At 41.0% G+C, this 23988-nt stretch overlaps 1 protein-coding gene across 1 annotated transcript in view; it reads right to left on the bottom strand.

The window, feature by feature from the left end:
* Window positions 1-23988, bottom strand: part of LOC133074095 (collagen alpha-4(VI) chain-like) — a 111447-nt gene that overhangs the window by 20341 nt on the left and 67118 nt on the right. The window contains 3 exon segments of the mRNA XM_061168039.1: window positions 18763-19007; window positions 19010-19261; window positions 22777-22816. Coding sequence (XP_061024022.1) covers window positions 18763-19007; window positions 19010-19261; window positions 22777-22816 — 537 coding nt within the window.

The raw sequence follows: 23988 nt of genomic DNA, 5'->3' as shown, positions 1-23988 counted from the left end.
CTTCATTAGTGTCCTCTGCATCTGCCTTGTTCGAAACAGTGTTAACTTTCTGCTCACAGCAGCTGAACTCCTCCATCTGCTGCTCTGCTGGCTGGAGAACAACCAAATCCAACTGAATTGGAATCACTACAAAACTTTTATCTTTTTTTAAACTCCAAGGAAGAATGCTTTTATGATAATGCTTAAAATTTTTTACTATTCTTGCAAAGATCAAATTGTGGGAACAAGTACACAAAGACACAGTGGAGGTCTATGGGGAACTCTGATTCACTTTAGACTTATCCGCATCTAGCTGTTATTTATTAACATCTCATTACTTTGACTTCGGGCTTGCTGGCACAGTCACTGATAAGGTAGACAAGATGATTCTGAAGAAGGCTCAAGCAGAGAGATCCTGTGGGAGGGAATGTCAACGTGAAAAGAGGAACCTGGCTCCATGATCCCCACTGCAGACACCCCTCAGCACCAGAGAAGGAAATCTCACCAACAGGGAGCCTGAAACACAAGCTACGTGATGCTCCTGCCCCCAATCCCTCCCAGCCATCAGGGTCTTTTGCAATGAGTCAACTCTTTGCATGAGGTGGCCAAAGTACTGGAGTTTCAGCTTCAGCATCAGTCCTTCCAATTAACACCCAGGACTGATCTCCTTTAAGATGGACTGGTTGGATCTCCTTGCAGTCCAAGGGACTCTCAAGAGTTTTCTCCAACACCACAGTTCAAAACCATCAATTCTTCTGTGCTCAGCTTTCTTCACAGTCCAACTCTCACATCCATACATGACCACTAGAAAAACCATAGCCTTGACTAGACGGACCTTTGTTGACAAAGTAATGTCTCTGCTCTTTAATATCCTATCTAGGTTGGTCATAACTTTCCTTCCAAGGAGTAAGTGTCTTTTAATTTCATGGCTGCAATCACCATCTGCAGTGATTTGGGAGCCCAAAAAAATAAAGTCTGACACTGTTTCCACAGCTTCCCCATCTATTTGCCATGGAGTGATGGGACCAGATGCTATGATCTTAGTTTTCTGAATGTTGAGTTTTAAGCCAACTTTTTCACTCTCCTCTTTAAAGACAGGTAAACTACGGGAGTTGGTGATGGACAGGGAGGCCTGGCGTGCTGCAGTCCATGGGGTTGCAAAGAGTCGGACATGACTGAGGGACTGAACTGAACTGAACTGAAAGACATAGTGCATGGGGGAGGGGCAGGAAAGGATAAAGCAAGGGGATTTGCATAAACTTTCTCTTTTTTTAAAACAGATAACATTCTTGAAGGATACAGACAACCTTCAAACCTCAGCCCCCAGCATTAAAGAACACTCTGTGGGCCCTGAGCTCAAGAAACCCACAAGGTTCAAATCAATTCTTGACTGCTTTTGAGCTGAGTTCCCAGAGGCCACAGGACAATGCTGTTTCCTGGGAATGAGCTGGAGGAGGCTCTTGGCTCGGGCAGATGGGAGAAGAGGGGAAGGAAGCAAGTGCTAAGAAGCAGGAGTCACCGTGGGCTGAGGAAGGGCTGATGGGACCCCAGGAAGGCAGAGTTAGAAACCATCTGGCATCTCGTTTCAGCTCCAGGCAGGAGACATGGCCCCACCAGGAATGCCATGAAGCTGCTGGCTCTTCCTGGACATCCCAGCAAATGCTGGGAGCCGACCTTGGATTGGGGGTGTTGAGTGACAGAGAGGAACCCGGGAATCAGACCTCCAGGGTGCGGATTCAAGACTGTGTCGTTTAGAACAAGTCAGTTCAGCTCTGACCTTCCCTCACTTCCTCTGGGAAATGTTTTATCATAATTAACTTGCAGGATTAGTATGAGGATCAGCCCAAGACCCCTCAGACTCTACCATTCATGGAAACCATGAGGGGATCTCATTAAAGATACAGAGCCTGATGGACTGGGTCAGGGAGAAAGGTTAAGATTTGGCATTTCTTGCAAACCTGGGTAAGCCTCATAGGTTTATAGTCCCGTGAACACACCTTGGGGAGTGTGCAGTGATGATGACAAGGCACGAAAAGCATATAGCATGGTGGCTGGAACTTCCCAGGTGCTATAAATAAATGGAAGCTTTCCAATTTCACATGCAGTTACTAGGCAAAGGCGCACTGGTAATGAATGCCCTTGAGGAGACAGCAGTAACAATGGCCTGCATTCTGTATACACAGAAAGTGTTGGATGTCCCTGTAAACATGACCTCTTGTAGCTCTCACAGCAAATCTGTGAGTTTATCCCCATTCCACATGTGACTAAATTGAAGCACCACTGACAAATCACATGTCCAGGTTACACAAGGGGCAAAGCCGGAGTTTAAAGCCTCACTGCTTAATTCCTGTCCTTGGCTTCTGATCCTGGTGGTCCCTCTTGGGTGGTAACAATCTGGTCAAAACCAGCAGCCCACAGGGCCTCAGCAACAGGTCATCCATGGCCTCTGGGTGTGTGTCTGGACAACCCAGCAGATCCTTCAGAAAAAAAAAAAAAAGAAGATGAATGTCCTCCTGCAACTTTTCTGACTTCTAAATTATACCATTTTTAAATTACACCCACCCCCCACCCCACCCCACCAAATCCCTTTGGCCTTCCTGTTAATATTTTCATCTTCTACAGCTAATGGCTTTTGTCTCCATGATAGCCAATTCTTAGGAATTGTTTTTTAAGAGCAATACACAGAAAGAGAAATAGAGCCAGTTCATCAATCTTTCTCACAGTATTCTTGTATGTGTGTGTGTGTTACTCAGTCTGACTCTTTGTGACCCCATGGACTGTAGCCACCAGGCTCCTTTGTCCATGGGATTCTTCAGACAAGAATACTGGAGTGGGTGCCATTTCCTTCTCTTGTATAGATAAAACTAATTAATATGCAGGAGGAGCTGAGAACTTCTCGATTATCTTATTTTCCTATTTTTGACTTTTGGATTAAAATCTCATTGTGAATGGGGATTCCAGACCCTGAGAAACTTATTTTCTTCTCTGTGCCTCAGTTTCATCATCTGAAAAAACATCAGTTATCTATTCAAATTGTTGTAAGGATTAAATGAATCTATACATGGGAAGATCTTTGAATAGCACCTGGATCAATAAATGTGAGCTATTTTAAAAGCTATTGTTTCAAAGGAACAAATGCTAGATTTTTCATGAAGAAAAATGAAATTTAAAATGAGGCACACAAGTTGTATTTCCCCTGTAATGCTCCATTTTTAGACTTTAAAAGGGGGTGCAAATTAAGTCTTATGTTTTAGGACACAAGACAACTGGACAGTTCTTAATGGGATTCGACACAAATAGCCCAAGTGTTATAATACTGCTTTATTTAGAGCTCAGGTTGATAAAATGGATGGCTTAAGAAATCTTTCTAACATGCCCCACAACTTCCAAGCATGTTTAAATGGACTGAGAAATTAGGGGATCAGTTAAGACAATCATTTTAAATTGAACAACCATCATTTTTTGAGAAGCATTAGAATAATAAGTTATTCTAAAAAATAAAATAACATAGAGATGAAAGACAAAAAGCCCCACAGATCACCACAGGGAGCCCTCAGGCAGATGATTCAGAAGGAAAATTACAGGATAGTCTCACTCTCCTAACTCAATTCCACAAAGGATAAAGCACAGAGTGGGGGAGGTTATGGGATGCAATCTGCCCGATTGTGAAGAAATGAGGATTTTCTAAAAGGCTCTGAGGAGAGGGAGGAGCCAAGATGGCGGAGGAGTAGGACGGGGAGACCACTTTCTCTCCTACAAATTCATCAAAAGAATAACTGAACGCAGAGCAAACTTCGCAAAACAACTTCTGATCGCTAGCTGAGGTCATCAGGCGCCCAGAAAAGCAGCCCATTGTCTTCGAAAGGAGGTAGGACAAAATATAAAAGATAAAAAGGGAGACAAAAGAGCTAAGGACGGAGATCCGTCCCGGGAAGTCTTAGGCGGCATTGCTTGGGGTAGGGTCTGGGCCTGAGTGCCCTGAGGACAATCGGAGGGAGCTTCTGTGAGATGCCAACTTGAACTGTGGGAGACCAAAAGAGAGAGGGTAAATTGACCGGCCCGAACACACTGCCGGCCGTTCGCAGAGCAAAGAGACTGAGAGAGTCCAGAGAAGAGCTTGCAGGCTGCGGACCGGCCCAGCCCCTCCGGAGGCAGGAGGCAGGGGGTAGGGGAAGGTCGCGGCGAGACACAGGGCACAGGCACCCGACCGGCGCGGGCGGGGACTGGGGCTGGGGACGCGGAGGGCAGAAGGTGCAGGCACCCGACTGGCGCCAGCGGAAACTGAGACTGGGTCCGCGGAAGGGAGTGGGCGTGCCACACCTGGAGAGAGTGCGTCCACCAAGCCCCTGGCTGCCTGGACCGCTCTGACGGGGAAGGCACTGAGAGCGGGCGCAGCTTTTCGTTCCGCACTTTTGTGGAACACCCGAGGGCTGGAACCTCGCGCAGCACGGGGCGCGCTCCATATAGAACAGCCGGGAGCCTGAGCAGCGCAGATGGAGAAAGCAGCGTCAGCCCCTCCCGGCAGCGCCAGCCAGTCCCCGTGGCGCAAGCCCGTCCCCACAGTGCCAGCCCCTCCCTGCAGCGCCAGCCCCTCCCCGCAGAGCGACGGAACTAGCTACCTGAATAAGAGTCCACTTCCGCCCGCCTGTGTCAGGGCGGAAATGAGGCTCTGAAGAGACCGGCAAACAGAAGCCAAATAAACAAAGGGAACTGCTTCAGAAGGGACTGGTGCAACAGATTAAAATCCCTCTAGAAAACACCGACTACACCGGAAGGGGCCTGTAGATATCGAGAAGCGTAAGCTGGAACGAGGAGCTATCTGAAACTGAGCCGAACCCACACTGACCGCAACAGCTCCAGAGAAACTCCTAGATATAATTTTACTTTTTTCTCTTTTTTTTTTTTTCTTTTTGTATTTTTTATTTTTTATTTTTTCTCTTTTATTTTCCTTTAAAATCCCCTATTACTCCCCCATTACACCTTAATATTCATTTCCATAGATTTTTATGATTTTTTTTAATTAGGGGAAAAAAATTTTTTTTTCTTTCTTTCTTTTTTCTTCTTTTTTTTCTTTCCTTTTTCTCTTCTATTTTCTATTTTTCTTTTTCTCTTATTTCTTTGAAAGTCCTCTAGTACTCCTCTACTACTCCTTAATTTTCATTTTCAATACACTATAACCTTACAAAAAAAAAAAAGAAGAGAAGCCCTATTTTTAAACCGAAGATTATTCTCTCCCAATCCTGACTCTCTGTTTTCTACCTCAGAACACCTCTATTTCCTCCTTTCCCCTTCTCTTCCCAATCCAATTCTGTGAATCTTTGTAGGTGACGGGGCTATGGAGAACACTCTGGGAACAGACAACTGCGTAGATCTGTCTCTCTCCTCTTGAGTCCCCCTTTTTCTCCTCCTGCTCATCTCTATCTCCCTCCTCCCTCTCCTCTTCTTCATGTAACTCTGTGAACCTCTCTGGGTGTCCCTAATGGGGGAGAATCTTTTAGCCATTAACCTAGAAGTTTTCTTATCAGTGCTGTATAGTTGGAGAAGTCCTGAGACTACAGGAAGAATAAAACTGAAATCCAGAGGCAGGAGACTTAAGCCCAAAACCTGAGAACACCAGAAAACTCCTGACTACATGGAACTTTAAGTAATAAGTGACTGTCCAGAAGCCTTCATACCTACACTGAAACCAACCACCACCCAAGAGCCAATAAGTTTTAGAGCAAGACATACCACGCAAATTCTCCAGCAACGCAGGAACATAGCCCTGAATGTCAACATACAGGCTGCCCAAGGTCACACCTAACACATAGACCCATCTCAAAACTCATTACTGGGCACTCCATTGCTCTCCAAAGAGAAGAAATCAAGTTCCACGCACCAGAACACTGACGCAAGCTTCCCTAACCAGGAAACCTTGACAAGCCAATCGTCTAACCCCACCCACTGGGTTAATCCTCCACAATAAAAAGGAACTACAGACCTCCAGAATACAGAAAGCCCACTCCAGATACAGCAATCTAAACAAGATGAAAAGGCAAAGAAATACCCAACAGGTAAAGGAACATGAAAAATGCCCACCAAGTCAAACAAAAGAGGAGGAGATAGGGAATCTACCAAAAAAGAATTTAGAATAATGATAATAAAAATGATCCAAAATCTTGAAAACAAAATGGAGTTACAGATAAATAGCCTGGAAACAAAGATTGAAAAGATACAAGAAATGTTTAATAAAGACCTAGAAGAAATAAAAAAGAGTCAATTAAAAATGAATAATGCAATGAATGAGATCAAAAACACTTTGGAGGGAACCAAGAGTAGAATAATGGAGACAGAAGATAGGATATGTGAGGTAGAAGATAAAATGGTGGAAATAAATGAAGCAGAGAGGAAAAAAGAAAAAAGGATCAAAAGAAATGAGGACAACCTCAGGGACCTCTGGGACACTGTGAAATGCCCCAACATTCGAATCATAGGAGTCCCAGAAGAAGAAGACAAAAAGAAAGGCCATGAGAAAATGTTCGAGGGGATAATAGCTGAAAACTTCCCTAAAATGGGGAAGGAAATAGCCACCCAAGTCCAAGAAACCCAGAGAGTCCCAAACAGGATAAACCCAAGGCGAAACACCCCAAGACACATATTAATCAAATTAACAAAGATCAAACACAAAGAACAAATATTAAAAGCAGCAAGGGAAAAACAACAAATAACACACAAAGGGATTCCCATAAGGATAACAGCTGATCTATCAATAGAAACCCTCCAGGCCGGAAGGGAATGGCAGAACGTACTGAAAGTAATGAAAGAGAATAACCTACAACCTAGATTACTGTACCCAGCAAGGATCTCATTCAGATATGAAGGAGAATTTAAAAGCTTTACAGATAAGCAAAAGCTGAGAGAATTCAGCACCACCAAACCAGCTCTTCAACAAATGCTAAAGGATCTTCTCTAGACAGGAAATGCAGAAAGGTTGTATAAACGTGAACCCAAAACAACAAAGTAAATGGCAACGGGACCACACCTATCAATAATTACCTTAAATGTAAATGGGTTGAATGCCCCAACCAAAAGACAAAGATTGGCTGAATGGATACAAAAACAAGGCCCCTATATATGCTGTCTACAAGAGACCCACCTCAAAACAAGAGACACATACAGACTAAAAGTGAAGGGCTGGAAAAAAATATTTCACGCAAACGGAGACCAAAAGAAAGCAGGAGTCGCAATACTCATATCAGATAAAATAGACTTTCAAATAAAGGATGTGAAAAGAGACAAAGAAGGACACTACATAATGATCAAAGGATAAATCGAAGAAGAAGATATAACAATTATATATATATATGCACCCAACATAGGAGCACCGTAATATGTACGGCAAACACTAACGAGTATGAAAGAGGAAATTAATAGTAACACAATAATAGTGGGAGACTTTAATACCCCACTCACAACTATGGATAGATCAACTAAACAGAAAATTAACAAGGAAACACAAACCTTAAATGACACAGTGGACCAGCTAGACCTAACTGATATCTATAGGACATTTCACCCCAAAACAATCAACTTCACCTTTTTCACAAGTGCACACGGAACCTTCTCCAGAACAGATCACATCCTGGGCCATAAATCTGGTCTTGGAAAATTCAAAAAAATTGAAATCATTCCAGTCATCTTTTCTGACCACAGTGCAGTAAGATTAGATCTCAATTACAGGAAAAAAAATTGTTAAAATTTCAAACATATGGAGGTTAAATAACACACTTCTGAATAACCAACAAATCAAAGAAGAAATCAAAAAAGAAATCAAAATATGTATAGAAATGAATGAAAATGAAAACACAACAACCCAAAACCTATGGGACACTGTAAAAGCAGTGCTAAGGGGAAGGTTCATAGCATTACAGGCTTACATCAAGAAACAAGAAAAAAACCAAATAAATAACCTAACTCTACACCTAAAGCAATTAGAGAAGGAAGAAATTAAGAACCCCAGGGTTAGCAGAAGGAAAGAAATCTTAAAAATCAGGGCAGAAATAAATGCAAAAGAAACTAAAGAGACCATAGCAAAAGTCAACAAAGCTAAAAGCTGGTTTTTTGAAAAAATAAACAAAATTGACAAACCATTAGCAAGACTCATTAAGAAACAAAGAGAGAAGAACCAAATTAACAAAATGAGAAATGAAAATGGAGAGATCACAACAGACAACACTGAAATACAAAGGATCATAAGAGACTACTACCAGCCGCTCTATGCCAATAAAATGGACAACTTGGATGAAATGGACAAATTCTTAGAAAAGTATAACTTTCCAAAACTGAACCAGGAAGAAATAGAAGATCTTAACAGACCCATCACAAGCAAGGAAATCGAAACTGTCATCAAAAATCTTCCAGCAAACAAAAGCCCAGGACCAGATGGCTTCACAGCTGAATTCTACCGAAAATTTAGAGAAGAGCTAACACCTATCTTACTCAAACTCTTCCAGAAAATTGCAGATGAAGGTAAGCTTCCAAACTCATTCTATGAGGCCACCGTCACCCTAATTCCAAAACCAGACAAAGATGCCACAAAAAAAGAAAACTACAGGCCAATATCACTGATGAACATAGATGCAAAAATCCTTAACAAAATTCTAGCAAACAGAATCCAACAACATATTAAAAAAATCATACACCATGACCAAGTGGGCTTTATCCCAGGAATGCAAGGATTCTTTAATATCCACAAATCAATCAATGTAATACACCACATTAACAAATTGAAAGATAAAAACCATATGATTATCTCAATAGATGCAGAGAAAGCCTTTGACAAAATTCAACACTCATTTATGATTAAAACTCTCCAAAAAGCAGGAATAGAAGGAACATACCTCAACATAATTAAAGCTATATATGACAAACCCACAGCAAGCATCGCCCTCAATGGTGAAAAATTGAAAGCATTTCCCCTGAAATCAGGAAGAAGACAAGGGTGCCCACTCTCACCACTACTATTCAACATAGTGTTGGAAGTTTTGGCCACAGCACTCAGAGCAGAAAAAGAAGTAAAAGGAATCCAGATAGGAAAAGAAGAAGTGAAACTCTCACTGTTTGCAGATGACATGATCCTCTACATAGAAAACCCTAAAGACTCTACCAGAAAATTACTAGAGCTAATCAATGAATATAGTAAAGTTGCAGGATATGAAATTAACACACAGAAATCCCTTGCATTCCTATATACTAACAATGAAAAAACAGAAAGAGAAATTAAGGAAACAATACCATTCACCATTGCAACAAAAAGAATAAAATACTTAGGAGTATATCTACCTAAAGAAACAAAAGACCTATACATAGAAAACTATAAAACACTGATGAAAGAAATCAAGGAGGACACAAACAGATGGAGAAACATACCGTGTTCATGGATTGGAAGAATCAATATTGTCAAAATGGCGATTCTACCCAAAGCAATCTATAGATTCAATGCAATCCCTATCAAGCTACCAACGGTATTTTTCACAGAAGTAGAACAAATAATTTCACAATTTGTATGGAAATACAAAAAACCTTGAATAGCCAAAGTAATCTTGAGAAAGAAGAATGGAACTGGAGGAATCAACCTGCCTGACTTCAGACTCTACTACAAAGCCACAATCATCAAGACAGTATGATACTGGCACAAAGACAGAAATATAGATCAATGGAACAGAATAGAAAGCCCAGAGATAAATCCACGAACCTATGGACACCTTATCTTTGACAAAGGAGGCAAGGATATACAATGGAAAAAAGACAACCTCTTTAACAAGTGGTGCTGGGAAAACTGGTCAACCACTTGTAAAAGAATGAAACTAGAACACTTTCTAACACCATACACAAAAATAAACTCAAAATGGATTAAAGATCTAAATGTAAGACCAGAAACTATAAAACTCCTAGAGGAGAACATAGGCAAAACACTCTCCGACATAAATCAAAGCAAGATCCTCTATGACCCACCTCCCAGAATATTGGAAATAAAAGCAAAACTAAACAAATGGGACCTAATGAAACTTAAAAGCTTTTGCACTACAAAGGAAACTATAAGTAAGGTGAAAAGACAGCCCTCAGATTGGGAGAAAATAATAGCAAATGAAGAAACAGACAAAGGATTAATCTCAAAAATATACAAGCAACTCCTGCAGCTCAATTCCAGAAAAATAAATGACCCAATCAAAAAATGGGGCAAAGAACTAAACAGACATTTCTCCAAAGAAGACATACAGATGGCTAACAAACACATGAAAAGATGCCCAACATCACTCATTATTAGAGAAATGCAAATCAAAACCACAATGAGGTACCATTACTCGCCAGTCAGGATGGCTGCTATCCAAAAGTCTACAAGCAATAAATGCTGGAGAGGGTGTGGAGAAAAGGGAACCCTCTTACACTGTTGGTGGGAATGCAAACTAGTACAGCCACTATGGAGAACAGTGTGGAGATTTCTTTAAAAACTGGAAATAGAACTGCCATATGACCCAGCAATCCCACTTCTGGGCATACACACTGAGGAAACCAGATCTGAAAGAGACACGTGCACCCCAATGTTCATCGCAGCACTGTTTATAATAGCCAGGACATGGAAGCAAGCTAGATGCCCATCAGCAGATGAATGGATAAGGAAGCTGTGGTACATATACACCATGGAATATTACTCAGCCATTAAAAAGAATTCATTTGAACCAGTCCTAATGAGATGGATGAAGCTGGAGCCCCTTATACAGAGTGAAGTAAGCCAGAAATATAAAGAACATTACAGCATACTAACACATATATATGGAATTTAGAAAGATGGTAACGATAACCCTATATGCAAAACAGAAAAAGAGACACAGAAATACAGAACAGACTTTTGAACTCTGTGGGAGAATGTGAGGGTGGGATATTTCAAAAGAACAGCATGTATACTATCTATGGTGAAACAGATCGCCAGCCCAGGTGGGATGCATGAGACAAGTGCTCCGGCCTGGTGCACTGGGAGGACCCAGAGGAATTGGGTGGAGAGGGAGGTGGGAGCGGGGATCGGGATGGGGAATACGTGTAGATCCATGGCTGATTCATGTCAATGTATGACAAAACCCACTGAAATGATGTGAAGTGATTAGCCTCCAACTAAAAAAAAAAAAAAAAAAGGCTCTGAGGATGTGATTATTGTTTTTATGGTTTATCTCCTTGCCAATGTCACCAGAAACAAGGTCATTCGCTACATTTGAGCTAGCAAGTACTGCTTAACATCCTTCCTAAATGTTAAATTTAAGGCACAGAGTGATTCCTCAGCATCTTGGGACAAGAATATGTCTAAGGAATGAAGAGGAGAGTGGAACAACACCAAAAAAAAAAAAATGATAGAACTGAGATGCAAGTACCTTTCAGCCAGCAGTGAACTAAAAAGCTTTTGCACAGTGAAGGAAACTATCAACAGAAATAAAAGGCAGACCACTGAAGGGGAGAATATATCTGCAAACCGTATATCCAATGAGTATAGAAAGAATGCATACGACTCAGCATTGAAAAAACAACCCGACTACAAAATGGGCAGAGGACCTGAATATTTTTCCAAAAACATACAGATGGCCATGTATGAAAAGATACATGAAAAGATGCTCAACGTCACTAATCACCAGGGAAATAAAAACCACAATGAAACGTCATTTCATACCTGTCAGAATGGTATCGTCAAAGAAAGAACAGTCATTGGTGAAGATGTGGAGAAAAGGGAAGCCTCATGCACTGTTGGTGAGAATGTAAACAGGTGCAGCTATTGTGGAATCAGTATAGTGGTTCCTCAAAAACTAAAAATAGAACTACAATATGATCCAGCAATTTCACTTCTGGGAAGTGAACAGAACAAAATACAGATACAAAAGATACATGCACACTTGTGTTCATGGCAGCATTATTTACAACAGCTATGAAATGGAAGCAACCCAAGTATCCCTCAACAGATGAATGAATAAAAAAGATGTCATGTGTGTGTATGTGTGTGTGTGTATGCTTCCCTGGTGGCTCAGAGGGTAAAGAATCTGCCTGCAATACAGGAGACCCAGGTTCAATCCCTGGGTCAGGAAGATCCCCTGGAGAAGAAAACGGCTACCCACTCTAGTAGTCTTGCCTGGAGAGTTCCATGGACAGAAGAGCCTGGCAGGCAGGCTACAGTCCATGAGGTCACAAAGAGCTGGACATAACTGAGTGACTAACACTTTCCCCTTCACACTTTCATATATATCCATGGACAGAGGGGACTATATACATATATAGGCTTCCCAGGTGGCATAATGGTGAAGAATCTGCCTGCCCATGCAGGAGGTACAAGAAACACAGATTCAATTCCTGGGTTGGGAAGATTCCCTGGAGTAGGAAATAGCAATCCACTCCAGTATTCTTGACAGGAAAACATCATGGACAGAAGAACCTTGTGGGCTACAGTCCATGGTGTCACAAAGAGTCAGACACGATTGAGTGACTGAACACATTGCATGCGCATGCACACACACACGCACATACAGATATATATATATATATATATACATACACACACACACATAGAGAGAGATATGTATACACATGCACACAATGAGCTATCAGTCATAAACAGAATGAAATCTTGCCATATGTGACAACAACATGGACAGACCTAGATGGTATTATGCTAAGTGAACTAAATCAGATGGAGAAACAAATTACAACCTGATTTCACTCATGTGTGGAATCTAACAAATGAACAAATGTAACAAAACAGAAAGACTTGTAGATACAGAAAACAAACAGGTGGTTGCCAGAGAGGGGTGTGTAGGGGGATGAGAGAAGTCGGTGAGGGAGGTTAAGACATACAAACTTCCCATTACAAAATAAATGACTCACAGGTATGAAATGTAGAGTATGGGGAAGATAGTAACTATGCAATATCTTTCATGGTGACATATCATGACTAGACTTACTGTGGTGATCATTTTGTAATGTATAAAAATATTGAATCACTATGTTGTACACACTTGAAGCCGTAAAATATTGTTAAGTCAATTATACTTCAATAAAAATAAAAATAAGGCATAACTTGTCTCTTGGAAAAATTCTGTTCGCCTTTTCCTTGCTTCATTTTGTGCTCCAAGGCCAAATTTGCCTGTTACTCTAGGTATCTCTTGACTTTCTACTTTTGCATTCCAATCCTCTATGATGAAAAGGACATATTTTTTGGTGTTAGTTATAGAAGGTTTTGTAGGTCTTCATGGAACTGGTCAACTTCAGCTTCTTCGGCATCGGTGGTTGGGGCATAGACTTGGATTACTGTGGTATTGAATGGTTTACTCTGGAAATGAACCAGGATCATTCTGTCTTTTTTGACACTGAACTAAGGCACTGCATTTTGGACTCTTTCATTGACTATGAGGGCTACTCCATTTATTCTAAGAGATTCTTGCCCACAGTAGCAGACATAATGGTCATCTGAATTAAATTCGCCTATACTCATCCATCTTAGTTCACTGGTTGCCGCAATAACCCCATGAACAGTACAAAAAAGCATTTTAATTCACTGATTCCTAAGATGCCGATGTTCACTCTTGCCATATCCTACTTGACCATGTCCAGCTTACCTTGATTCATGGACCTAATATTCCAGGTCCCCATGCAATGTTGTTCTTTAGAGCAACAGACTTAACTTTCACCACCAGACACCTCCACAACTGAGTGTCATTTGCTCTTTGACCCAGTGGCTTCATTCTTCCTGGAGCTATTAGTAACTGTCCTCCCCTCTTCCACAGTAGCATATTGGGCACCTTCTGACCTGGGGAATTCTTCTTTCAGTGTGACATCTTTTTGTCTTCGTGTACTGTTCATGGGGTTCTTGCAGCAGGAATACTCGAGTGGTTGCATTTCCCTCCTCCAGAAAATCATATTTTGTCAGAATTCTCCACTATGACCCATCCATCCTGGGTGACCCTGAATGGCATCGACTCATAGCTTCATTGAATTATGCAAGCCCCTTCACCACTTCAAGGCTGTGATACATGAAGGGGAGAACCACGCCAAAAACATGCTCTGGTCATAATAAACACCATTTTCCAACAACAACAAATCCTTCCCAACAATCCCTTTCCCACACCTTTTTCCAATACAAGAGATGACTCTACACATAGACATTACCAGATGGTCAATACCAAAATCAGATTAATTATATTCTTTGCAGCCAAAGATGGAGAAGCTCTATACAGTCAGCAAAATCAAGACTTGGAGCTGACGGTGACTCATTTCATGAGATCCTTGTTGCAAAATTCAGGCTTAAGTTGAAGAAAGTAGGGAAAACCACTATGCTATTCATGTATTACCTAAATCAAATTTCTTATGATTATACAGTGGAGGTGATAAACAGATTAAAATGACTAGATCTGGCAGACAGAGTGCCTGAAGAACTATGGAAACAGGTTCCTAACATTGTCCAGGAGGTGGTGACCAAAACCATCCCAAAGAAAAAGAAATGCAAGAAGGCAAAGTGGTTGTCTGAGGAGACTTTACAAACACCTGAGAAAAGAAGAGAAGCAAAAAGCAAGGGAGAAAAGGAAAGATATACCCAACAGAATGCAGAGTTCCAGAGAAAAGCAAGGAGAGATAAGAAGGCCTTGTTCAATGAACAATGCAAAGAAATAGAGGAAAACAATAGAATAGAGATCTCTTCAAGAGAATTGGAGATATCAAGGGTACATTTCATGCAAGGATGGGCATGATAAAGGACAAAAACAGTAAAAACCTAACAGAGATTAAGAAGAGGTGGCAAAAATACATAGAAGAACAATACAAAAAAGGTCTGAATGACTGGGATAACCAGGGTGGTATGGTCACGCACCTAGAGTCAGACATCCTGGAATGTAAAGTCAAGTGGGCCTTATGAAACATTACTATGAACAAAGCTAGTAGAGGTGATGGAATCTCAGCTAAGCTATTTAAAATCCTAAAAGATGATGTTGTTAAAGTGCTGCACTCAATATGTCAGCAAATTTAGAAAACTCGGCAGTGTCCACTGGACTGGAAAAGGTCAGTTTTCATTCCAACCACAAAGGAGGGCAGTGTTGAAGAATATTCAAACTATTGGGCAATTGCACTCATTCCCCATGCTAGCAAGGTTATGTTAAAAATCCTTTAAGCTAAGCTTCAGAAGTATATATACTGAGAACTTCCAGATACACAACCTGGGTTTAGAAAAGACAAAGGAACCAGAGATCAAATTGCCAACATTTGTCGGATCATACAGGAAGCAAGAGAGTTCCAGGAAAACATCTACTTCTGCTTCATTGACTAGGAGAAAGCCTTTGACTATGTGGATCACAACAAACTGTGGAAAACTCTTCAAGAGATGGGAATACCAGACCACCTTACCTATCTCTTGAGAAACCTATATGCAGGTCAAGAAGCAACAGTTAGAACCTTACATGGAACAACTGATTGGTTCAAAATTGGGAAAGGACCTTGACAAGGCTGTAGATTATTTAACTTACATACAGAGTACATCATGGGAAATGCTGGGCTGGATGAATCACAAGCTGGAATCAACATTGCTGGGAGAAATATTAACATCAGATATGCAGATGATACCACTCTTACAGCAGAAAGCAAACAGGAACTAAAGAGCCTCCTGATGAGGGGAGTGAAAAAGCTGCCTTAAAACTCAACATTAAAAAAATCTAAGGTCAAGGCATCTGGTCCCATCTCCTCATGGCAACTAGAAGGGGAAAATGGAAACAGTGACTGATTTCTTTTCATGGGCTCCAAAATCACTGTAGATGGTGACTGCAGCCATGAAATTAGAAGAAGCTTCCTTCTTAGAAGGAAAGCTATGACAAACCTACACAGCATATTAAAAAGCAAAGACATAACTTTGCCAACAAAGGTCCATACAGTCAAAGCTATGATTTTTAGAGCAGTCACTTATGGATGTGAGAGTTGGACAATAAAGAAGGCTGAGCAACAAAAAATTGATGCTTTTGAATTGTGGTGCTGGAGAAGACTCTCGAAAGTCCCTTGAACTGCAAGGAGATCAAACTCATCAATCTGAAAGGAAATCAACCCCCAATGTTCATTGAAAGAACTGATATTAAAGCTGAAGCTCCTATATTTTGGCCATCTGATATGAAGAGCTGACTCATTGGAAAAGACCCTGATGCTGGGAAAGATTGAAGACAAAAGGAGAAGAGGGCAGCAGAGGATAAGATGGTTGGATGGCATCACTGAGTCAATGGACATCAATTCAGTTCAGTCACTCAGTCATGTCCGACTCTTTGCAACCCCATTAACTGCAGCATACCAGGCCTCCCTGTCCATCACCAACTCCCGGAGCCTACCCAAACCCATGTCCATTGAGTCGGTGAAGCCATCCAACCATCTCATCCTCTGTTGTCCCCTCTCCTCCTGCTCATTGGTCTTTAGAGTCCAATGTATGTATGTCTCACATCCATACATGACCACTGGAAAAACCATAGCCTTGACTAGACAGATCTTTGTTGGCAAAGTAATGTCTCTGCTTTTTAATATGCTGTCTAGGTTGGTCATAAGTTTCCTTCCAAAGAGTAAGCATCTTTTAATTTCATGGCTGCAATCACCATCTGCAGTGATTTGGGAGCCCAAAAAATAAAATCAGCCACTGTTTCCCCATCTATTTGCCATGAAGTGATGGGACCAGATGCCATGATCTTAGTTTTCTGAATGTTGAGCTTTAAGCCAACTTTTTCACTCTCCTCTTTCACTTTCACCAAAAGGCTCTTTATTTCCTCTTCACTTTCAATGGACATGAACTTGAGCAAATTCTGGGAGGTAGTGGAAGACAGGGAAGCCTGGTGTGCTGCAGTCCATGGGGTAGCAAAGAGTTGGACACAACTTAGTGACTGAACGAGAACAACTTGTCTCACTCTGTCTTTACTAATCGATTCAAGGCAGTTACTGAGAGTTGCCACCATCCCTTACCCATTCCTGCCCAGACATCCTGGGAGGCAAGAGGGACTAATCGTCAGTATCTTAACTTAATTTCTGAAAACTAAAGATATTTTGTCCATCATTCTCAACAGTTCACAAGCTGTCAAATTTTACCTATTGATTCCTAGAAGCATATTCACAGCTATGTCAACAAAATCTCTCACCTACCACACAAACTGCACACCCAACCTTCAGAGAAAGCTAAAGATTCCAGTACAGATGACTTTTTTAGCAATTAGATTGAACCATATGACATTTCCATTTTTGCAGGTCAGAAACAGTTGAATATTGACAATGGAACATAGCTCCAACTTATATGCATCAGCCTATTGAAATCACTGAAGAAGGAAATCATCTTTCATTCTTATAAATCATCCCAGATGTCCCATAAGAAGGTTTTACATGGGTTTTAGTTAGAAAAGTAAAGTTTAGAGACTAGATCGATGAATACATTGTGGTACATGTAGAAGACTAAAAGGAAGACTAAAAGGAAGGAGGGATAAGTTAGGAGTTTGGGATTAGCATATGCATACTACTGTATATAAGACAGATAAACAACAAAGATCCACTGTATAGCCAGGGAATTATATTCAACACCTTGGGGCAATCTATAATGGAAAAGAATCTGAAAAAGACTCATATACATATATATATATGATATGCATATTCATATATATATATATACACGAATCAGCTATATACCTGAAACACAAAACTATAAATCAACTATCTTTCCATTTCAAAAAATAAAATGTGCTATATACATACAACGCTAGAGAACTTTAGGTTTAAAAAATTACTCAATAAAAAATTAAACTATATGGATGAACAAGAGAACAGACAGTAAGCTGAGTGAAAGAAGCCAGATACAAAGAGAGACATGCTGTCAGATTCCATCTGCACAAAGGACCAGATCAGATGAAACCATTCGATGGTGACAGAAGCTGGAAAGGTCATAGGAGGAAACATACAGAATGCCTGAAGTATTCAGTTATCTTGAACTATGTCTTCGTCATTGGGCTTTTAACACATATGAAAATCCATCTTGCTGCATCCTTAAAATAAGCACCCCTTATCCACTTTGTATATGGATATGGATTTTAAGAATGCATGTGCTGAGTACTTAGTCACGTCCAAATCTTTTGCAATCCCATGGACTGTAGCCCACCAGGCTCCTCTATCCATGGGATTTCCCAGGCAAGAATACTGGAGTGGGTTGCCATTTCCTCCTCCAGGGATCTTCCCAACTCAGGGATTGAACCTGCGTCTCCTGCATTAGCAGGCAGATTCTCTACCACTGAGCCACCAGGGAAGCCCCCATGGGTTTTATACCCCAAGTAAAATAGAGAAGATAAATTACAGTCTGTGGACTGCCTGCCCTGTCCCCTGCCTCATCATACAGGTTAGCAGAGTGGGTAAGCACAGGCTCTCAAGTTAGATAAAAATCAGCCTGCACCTAACAAGATATTTGACCTTTGAAGACATACTTAACCTGTCTAAGCCTCAGTATTCTTAACTCTGAAAAGGAGATCTACAATGACATCTACCTTATAGAGTTTGAGGGGAATTCAATAAGACTCTTTAAAAGGCACATGGCATGGAGTATATACTCAAGGATGGCCACTGGCTACCAGCAGTAACACTGGCAGCCGAGTCTGTAATGAGACATCCCTGCACCTGTCTCCCCCAAACTCAGTTTCTGGAGAATTCTTCCTCTGACCAGCTCTCACTCCCCACATGCTAAGCACTAACCCCTGGACCCCTGCCCAGCCTCAGTCCCCCACTGACCAGCAGGGCATCCGGGAGGTTGTGGTCCTCTGTGAAGGTGATGACCACAGAAGTGATGTCCAACAGGCTGAGCTCCAGCATGGCGGTGCTGATAGAACCTGCATCCCGGGTCCAGCCCGCCTGGAAGAACACGGCCACCTTCCTCAGGAGAGGGCCTGCACGCACGCGCTTGAATACGTGTCTAGCCACAAACCTCACGGCGTCCCCAAGGTGCCTGCTGCCAGATGAGCCTGCCGGCGAGAGCCCCTGACCGCCTGCAGGAGCACGGGCCTCCCCTTGCGATCAGAGAGGTGAACCAGGTAATTGGTTCCATTGCTGTAGGAGACAGTGGCCACCCGGGCACCCGTGGGGCAGTTACTCCTACTGATTTCCATCTTCATCAGCAGAGACAGTAAAATGTCTCTCATCCTCTCAAAATCCAACTGGGAGACGTCATCTGACATGTCCAAGGCGAAGACCACCTCGGTCGGGAACACTGGGCATTTGGAAATGCCCAGACACAGGTGAAGGCCAGAACGAATATTAACAAATGTTATTTACCTGCTGAACACGCTGGAAGGGAAATGATTTGGGAGAGAAAAGAGGACATTGTTAATTGATATAGGCAAAGACATGTTTGCCAGCATCAATATGAAAACCATCTCCTCTGAGAAATTCAAGCCTCTGTGACTCCCGCCTGAGTGTGGCAGAGACCTCAGCTTGCTCTCCAATACCCACTCCCGACTTTTGCCCATAGTGAAAGAACCCCAGTCTCTGACTGGGTGTGTGGCTGCCTGCAACAAAGGCTACATTTCTCAGTGGGATAGCATCTTACTCCAAAAAAGTATACTTTTCCTTTCCTTTACCTACTGGCTGAAGATTGACAGACATCTTGGGTCATGAGTTGATATGGGAAATGGCATCCCCGCCCCAATGCCAGAATAGGAAAATTTATATTATTATAATATATATGATATAACAAAGAGCCTGTACACTCCACCAACTCCAGACTGAACTGTCTCAGGCTCTGATCAAGAACTATGTTTGTGTCCTTGCTTTTGAGTGCTGAGTCACACTGTACTGAACTTAAATATAATACATTGAGCTACTCGGAAACTATACACACACACACATATGTATATACACACCTATCTTAAACCATATATATAGCAAAACATAGTAATATTAGTAATTAAGTATTAATATTGTGTGTGTTAGTTGCTCAGTCATGTCTGACTCTCTGCGACGCTATGGACTGTAGCCCACCAGGCTCCTCTGTCCATGGGATTCTCCAGGCAAGAATACTGGAGTGGGTTGCCATGCCCTTCTCCAGGGGATCTTCTGACCCAGGAATCAAACCTGGGTCTCCCACATTGAGGCAGATTCTTTACACTCTGAGCCACTAGTGAAGCTCAAGTATTGATACTATATTATTATTTATTAATATATTATTAATAACAATTATTAATATGTTGCATATATTATGTATAAATGTGTGTACACATGCAATGTATTTTTATGGAAGATACTAGAAAACAAAAATTAAAATCACCCTTACTTTATCACATACATGTGTATATATGTATAATTTGTTTGGGGCTGCCATGGTGCCTTAGCAGTAAAGAATCCACCTGCCAATGCAGGAGACTCGAGTTCAATCCCTGGGTCAGGAAGATTCCTGGAGAAGGAAATAGCAACCCACTCCAGTATTCTTGATTGGGAAATCCCATGGACAGAGGAGCCTGGCAGGCTACAGTCCATGGGGTCGCAAAGAGTCAGACACAATTAAACAACAACAACACATGCTTTGCTTTGTTTTATTTTATAAAACTTGGAGCTTATGATATGTTTTATACTGAATCTTTTTTCACTTCATATATGATGAACATCTATTCCTTCCATCAATAAATTTAGAGCAATATCATCTGGAGAACTATGATGTCTCATGCCAACATCCCTTTGTAATGAGAATACTTGAACCTTACATATCTGTCCAATTACAGCCCCAAATAAGTCTCTACAATTATGGCTTTTGATAAATATATTGTCCAGTGGCTTTTCAGAAAAGTTGTGCCAATTGACATGCCTACATTTCTCAACCTTGGATAGGGACTTTTTTCTCATCTTAAAAATATTTCCAATTTGAAACAAAAGATATTTTAATTTGTATTCTTTGACTGCTTATGAAGTCAATCATTGTTACAGGTATATTATAATTTTTCTTTCCTGAGTCTTCCATTCATGTGGTTGACCCATTTTCAATCTAAAAGAGTTTTTTACACTCAGGTTTAGCAAATTATGAAATGTCTGTTTTTGTAGATGAAAATGATTGAGTAGCAGTGATTTTATATATTTCAACATGATAGAGTAAGGAAGTTAGGGCATTTCCCTGGGTTCCTGGCTTATATTGCATATGTTTTCCCTTGTTTTTTCTGTTTTTTTACTTCACAATGCTTTTGAATGTAAAAGGAGTTTCATTTTTAACTTTGAAACTCTTTTCCTTTGTGGTCAAGATAATAGTATTATGTTTTATGATTTCTAGGAGAAAAAAATTCAGAATCTTTCTGAACAGCAACTGAATGGGAAGGGACAGAACATGGGAGAATTAGTGTAAGAGGGGTGAGATGGTTTTGGAGAAAACCCAAACTAAGCAACTTGCCACGTCAATGCTCACTTCCTATCACCAGTGGATATTGTGGAGTGCAAGTATCCTGCAGTACATTGAAGACGGTCAATGAATTTCAATCTGGGAATATGACAAACATTACTTCAGATCTGATGATTCATAGTTCCATTTTTAAAACCCAAATGTCAACTTAAAAGGGTCCATTAGTTACTGAAGGCTCATTGTTGATCTCCCTTGTTTAAATGGATGAAATCAAAGAACAGAGCTTCTCTTTGCCTGTTGTGTGTTAAGAAGCACCAAGAAAGGCAGGTGTGCAATTACCATTGTGTGAGGGGCCATGCTGTAGTGGAATGATTCTTCACTGTTGAGATAGCATGCCTTTTGTCCATTTCATTTGTTTTAATCTCATTTTATTGAAGTATGGTTTATTTATAATGTCATGTTCATTTCAGGTGTACAACAAAGTAATTCGGTTATATACACATGTGTATATATATTCTTTTTCATGTTTTTCCCTTGTAGGTTATTACAAAATATTGAGTATAGTTCCCTGTGCTATATACGGTAGGTCCTTGTTGGTTATCTATTTTATATATGAAGTGAAGTGAAGTCGCTCAGTCGTGTCCGACTACTTGTGGCCCCATGGACTATAGCCTACCAGGCTCCTCTGTCCATGGGATTTTCCAGGCAAGAGTACTGGAGTGGGTTGCCATTTCCTTCTCCAGGGGATCTTCCCAACCCAGGGGTCGAACCTGGGTCTCCTGCATTGCAAGCAGACCCTTTACCATCTGAGCCAGTATATTAATCCCAAATTCCTAATTTGTTCCTCCCCATTTCCCCTTCGGTAACCATAAGTTTGTTTCATATGTTTGTGGCTTTATTTTTATTTTGTAAATAAGTTCATTTATAACTTTTTTTCTTAGATGCCACACATAAGGGATATCATATGAGATTTGTCTTTCTCTGTCTGACTTACTTCACTTAATATGACCACTTCACTATAATACCACATTCTTTTTTATCCATTCATCTCTCAATGGACATTTAGGTTGCTTCCATGTCTTGACTATTGTAAATATTGCTGCAATGAACACTGTGGTGCATGTATTTTTTTAAATTATGGTTTTCTCCAGATACACACCCAGGAGTGGAATTGCAGGATAGTGTGGTGGCTCTGCTTTTAGTTCTTTAAGGAACCTTTATACTGTTCTCCATATCATCCACTTCATTTCTGAGATCATGTTGAAGAAGGTTACTTACCCAAGGGGGAACTGAGCCGAATGTATTATAAATTATAAAACCCTTCCAGGATGGACCATGCCTCTCCAAATCCCAGGTGACTTATGCTCCCAAAGCATGTTCCATCCCCACTTTACAGCGCTGTCTCCTTTCGAGCCTTTCTAACAACTTACAGCAATTTTCACGAGCGAACTTGATGATTTCACAAGGCTGTTAGAAAGATGGTAAAATAAAGAGGATTTAATTTGAAGCATATTCCTCCTCACCCTCATGACTTAGAAAGCTTATAAGGAATCAGTGCCTATCTGACGCTTTTTAATCCACAGCAGAAAACCCCAAATTTGTCACAGCAGATGAAACTTTCCAGAAGTTATATTTCTGGATCCAGTGGATATTTTAAATTATTTTATATATAATACACTGCCCATATTATTAGAGATAGGTAGATAAGGGAAACTCTTCTTTTTTTTTAAATCTGCTTCACAAAGGAATGGAATCAAATCTGATTTTGAAGAAGTTTAATCCAGGAATCTCAGCACAAAAGGCAGAGAAATGCCTTCAGTTCTTGGGTCTCTACATTAGTGACTCCTGTAATATTTCTTCAGAGTGACAGGCAAGACATTCTACCCCCAGCACCTCCCCTAGAACCCTTCATGGCTCCCTTGACCCCTTCCTCTCTGCTCTGTCCTCTTCTCCAATCGACCCCAGTACTTTCTGCTCCTCAGTTGCTCCACGCCCTTCCCTACCTCCCCCCACTGTACTTTTGCACTTGGGACATGAAAAATAATCATAAGGCTGAAATCCTTTTCAGGGGCGCCATAAGACACAGTGGCCTGTACTATACTATGTGTTGGCTTATAAAAACTCTATAAGCAAGTTTTTAAATTAATTTATTTTTTATTAAAGGACAGTTGCTTTACAGAATTTTGCTGTTTTCTGTCAAACCTCAACATGAATCAGTCACAGGTAGACACATATCCCCTCGCTTTTGAACCTCCCTCCCCATCCCACCCCTTTAGGTTGATACAGGGCCCCTGTTTGGGTTTCCTGAGCCAGACAGAAAATTCCCATTGGCTATCTATTTACACATGGCAACGTAAGTTTCCACATTACTCTTTCCATACATCTCACCCTCTCCTCCCCTCTCCCCATGTCCATAAGTCTATTCTCTATGACTGTTTCTCCATTGTTGCCCTGTAAATAAATTCTTCAGTACCATTTTTCTAGATTCTGTATATGTATGTTAGAGAGTGAAGTGAGTCAAAAAGAGAAAGATGAATGCCAAATAAGCAATTTTTGAGCTTCACAAAAAAGACTTGTTTGTTTTTTGCACAGGGGTGAAAAGTGAAAGAAAGTGAAAGTCGCTCAGTCCTGTCCAACTC

The sequence above is a fragment of the Dama dama genome, chromosome 19, assembly GCF_033118175.1.
Source record: "Dama dama isolate Ldn47 chromosome 19, ASM3311817v1, whole genome shotgun sequence".
Classification (NCBI taxonomy): Eukaryota; Metazoa; Chordata; class Mammalia; order Artiodactyla; family Cervidae; genus Dama; species Dama dama.
This window is presented reverse-complemented; position numbering and strand designations above follow the sequence as displayed.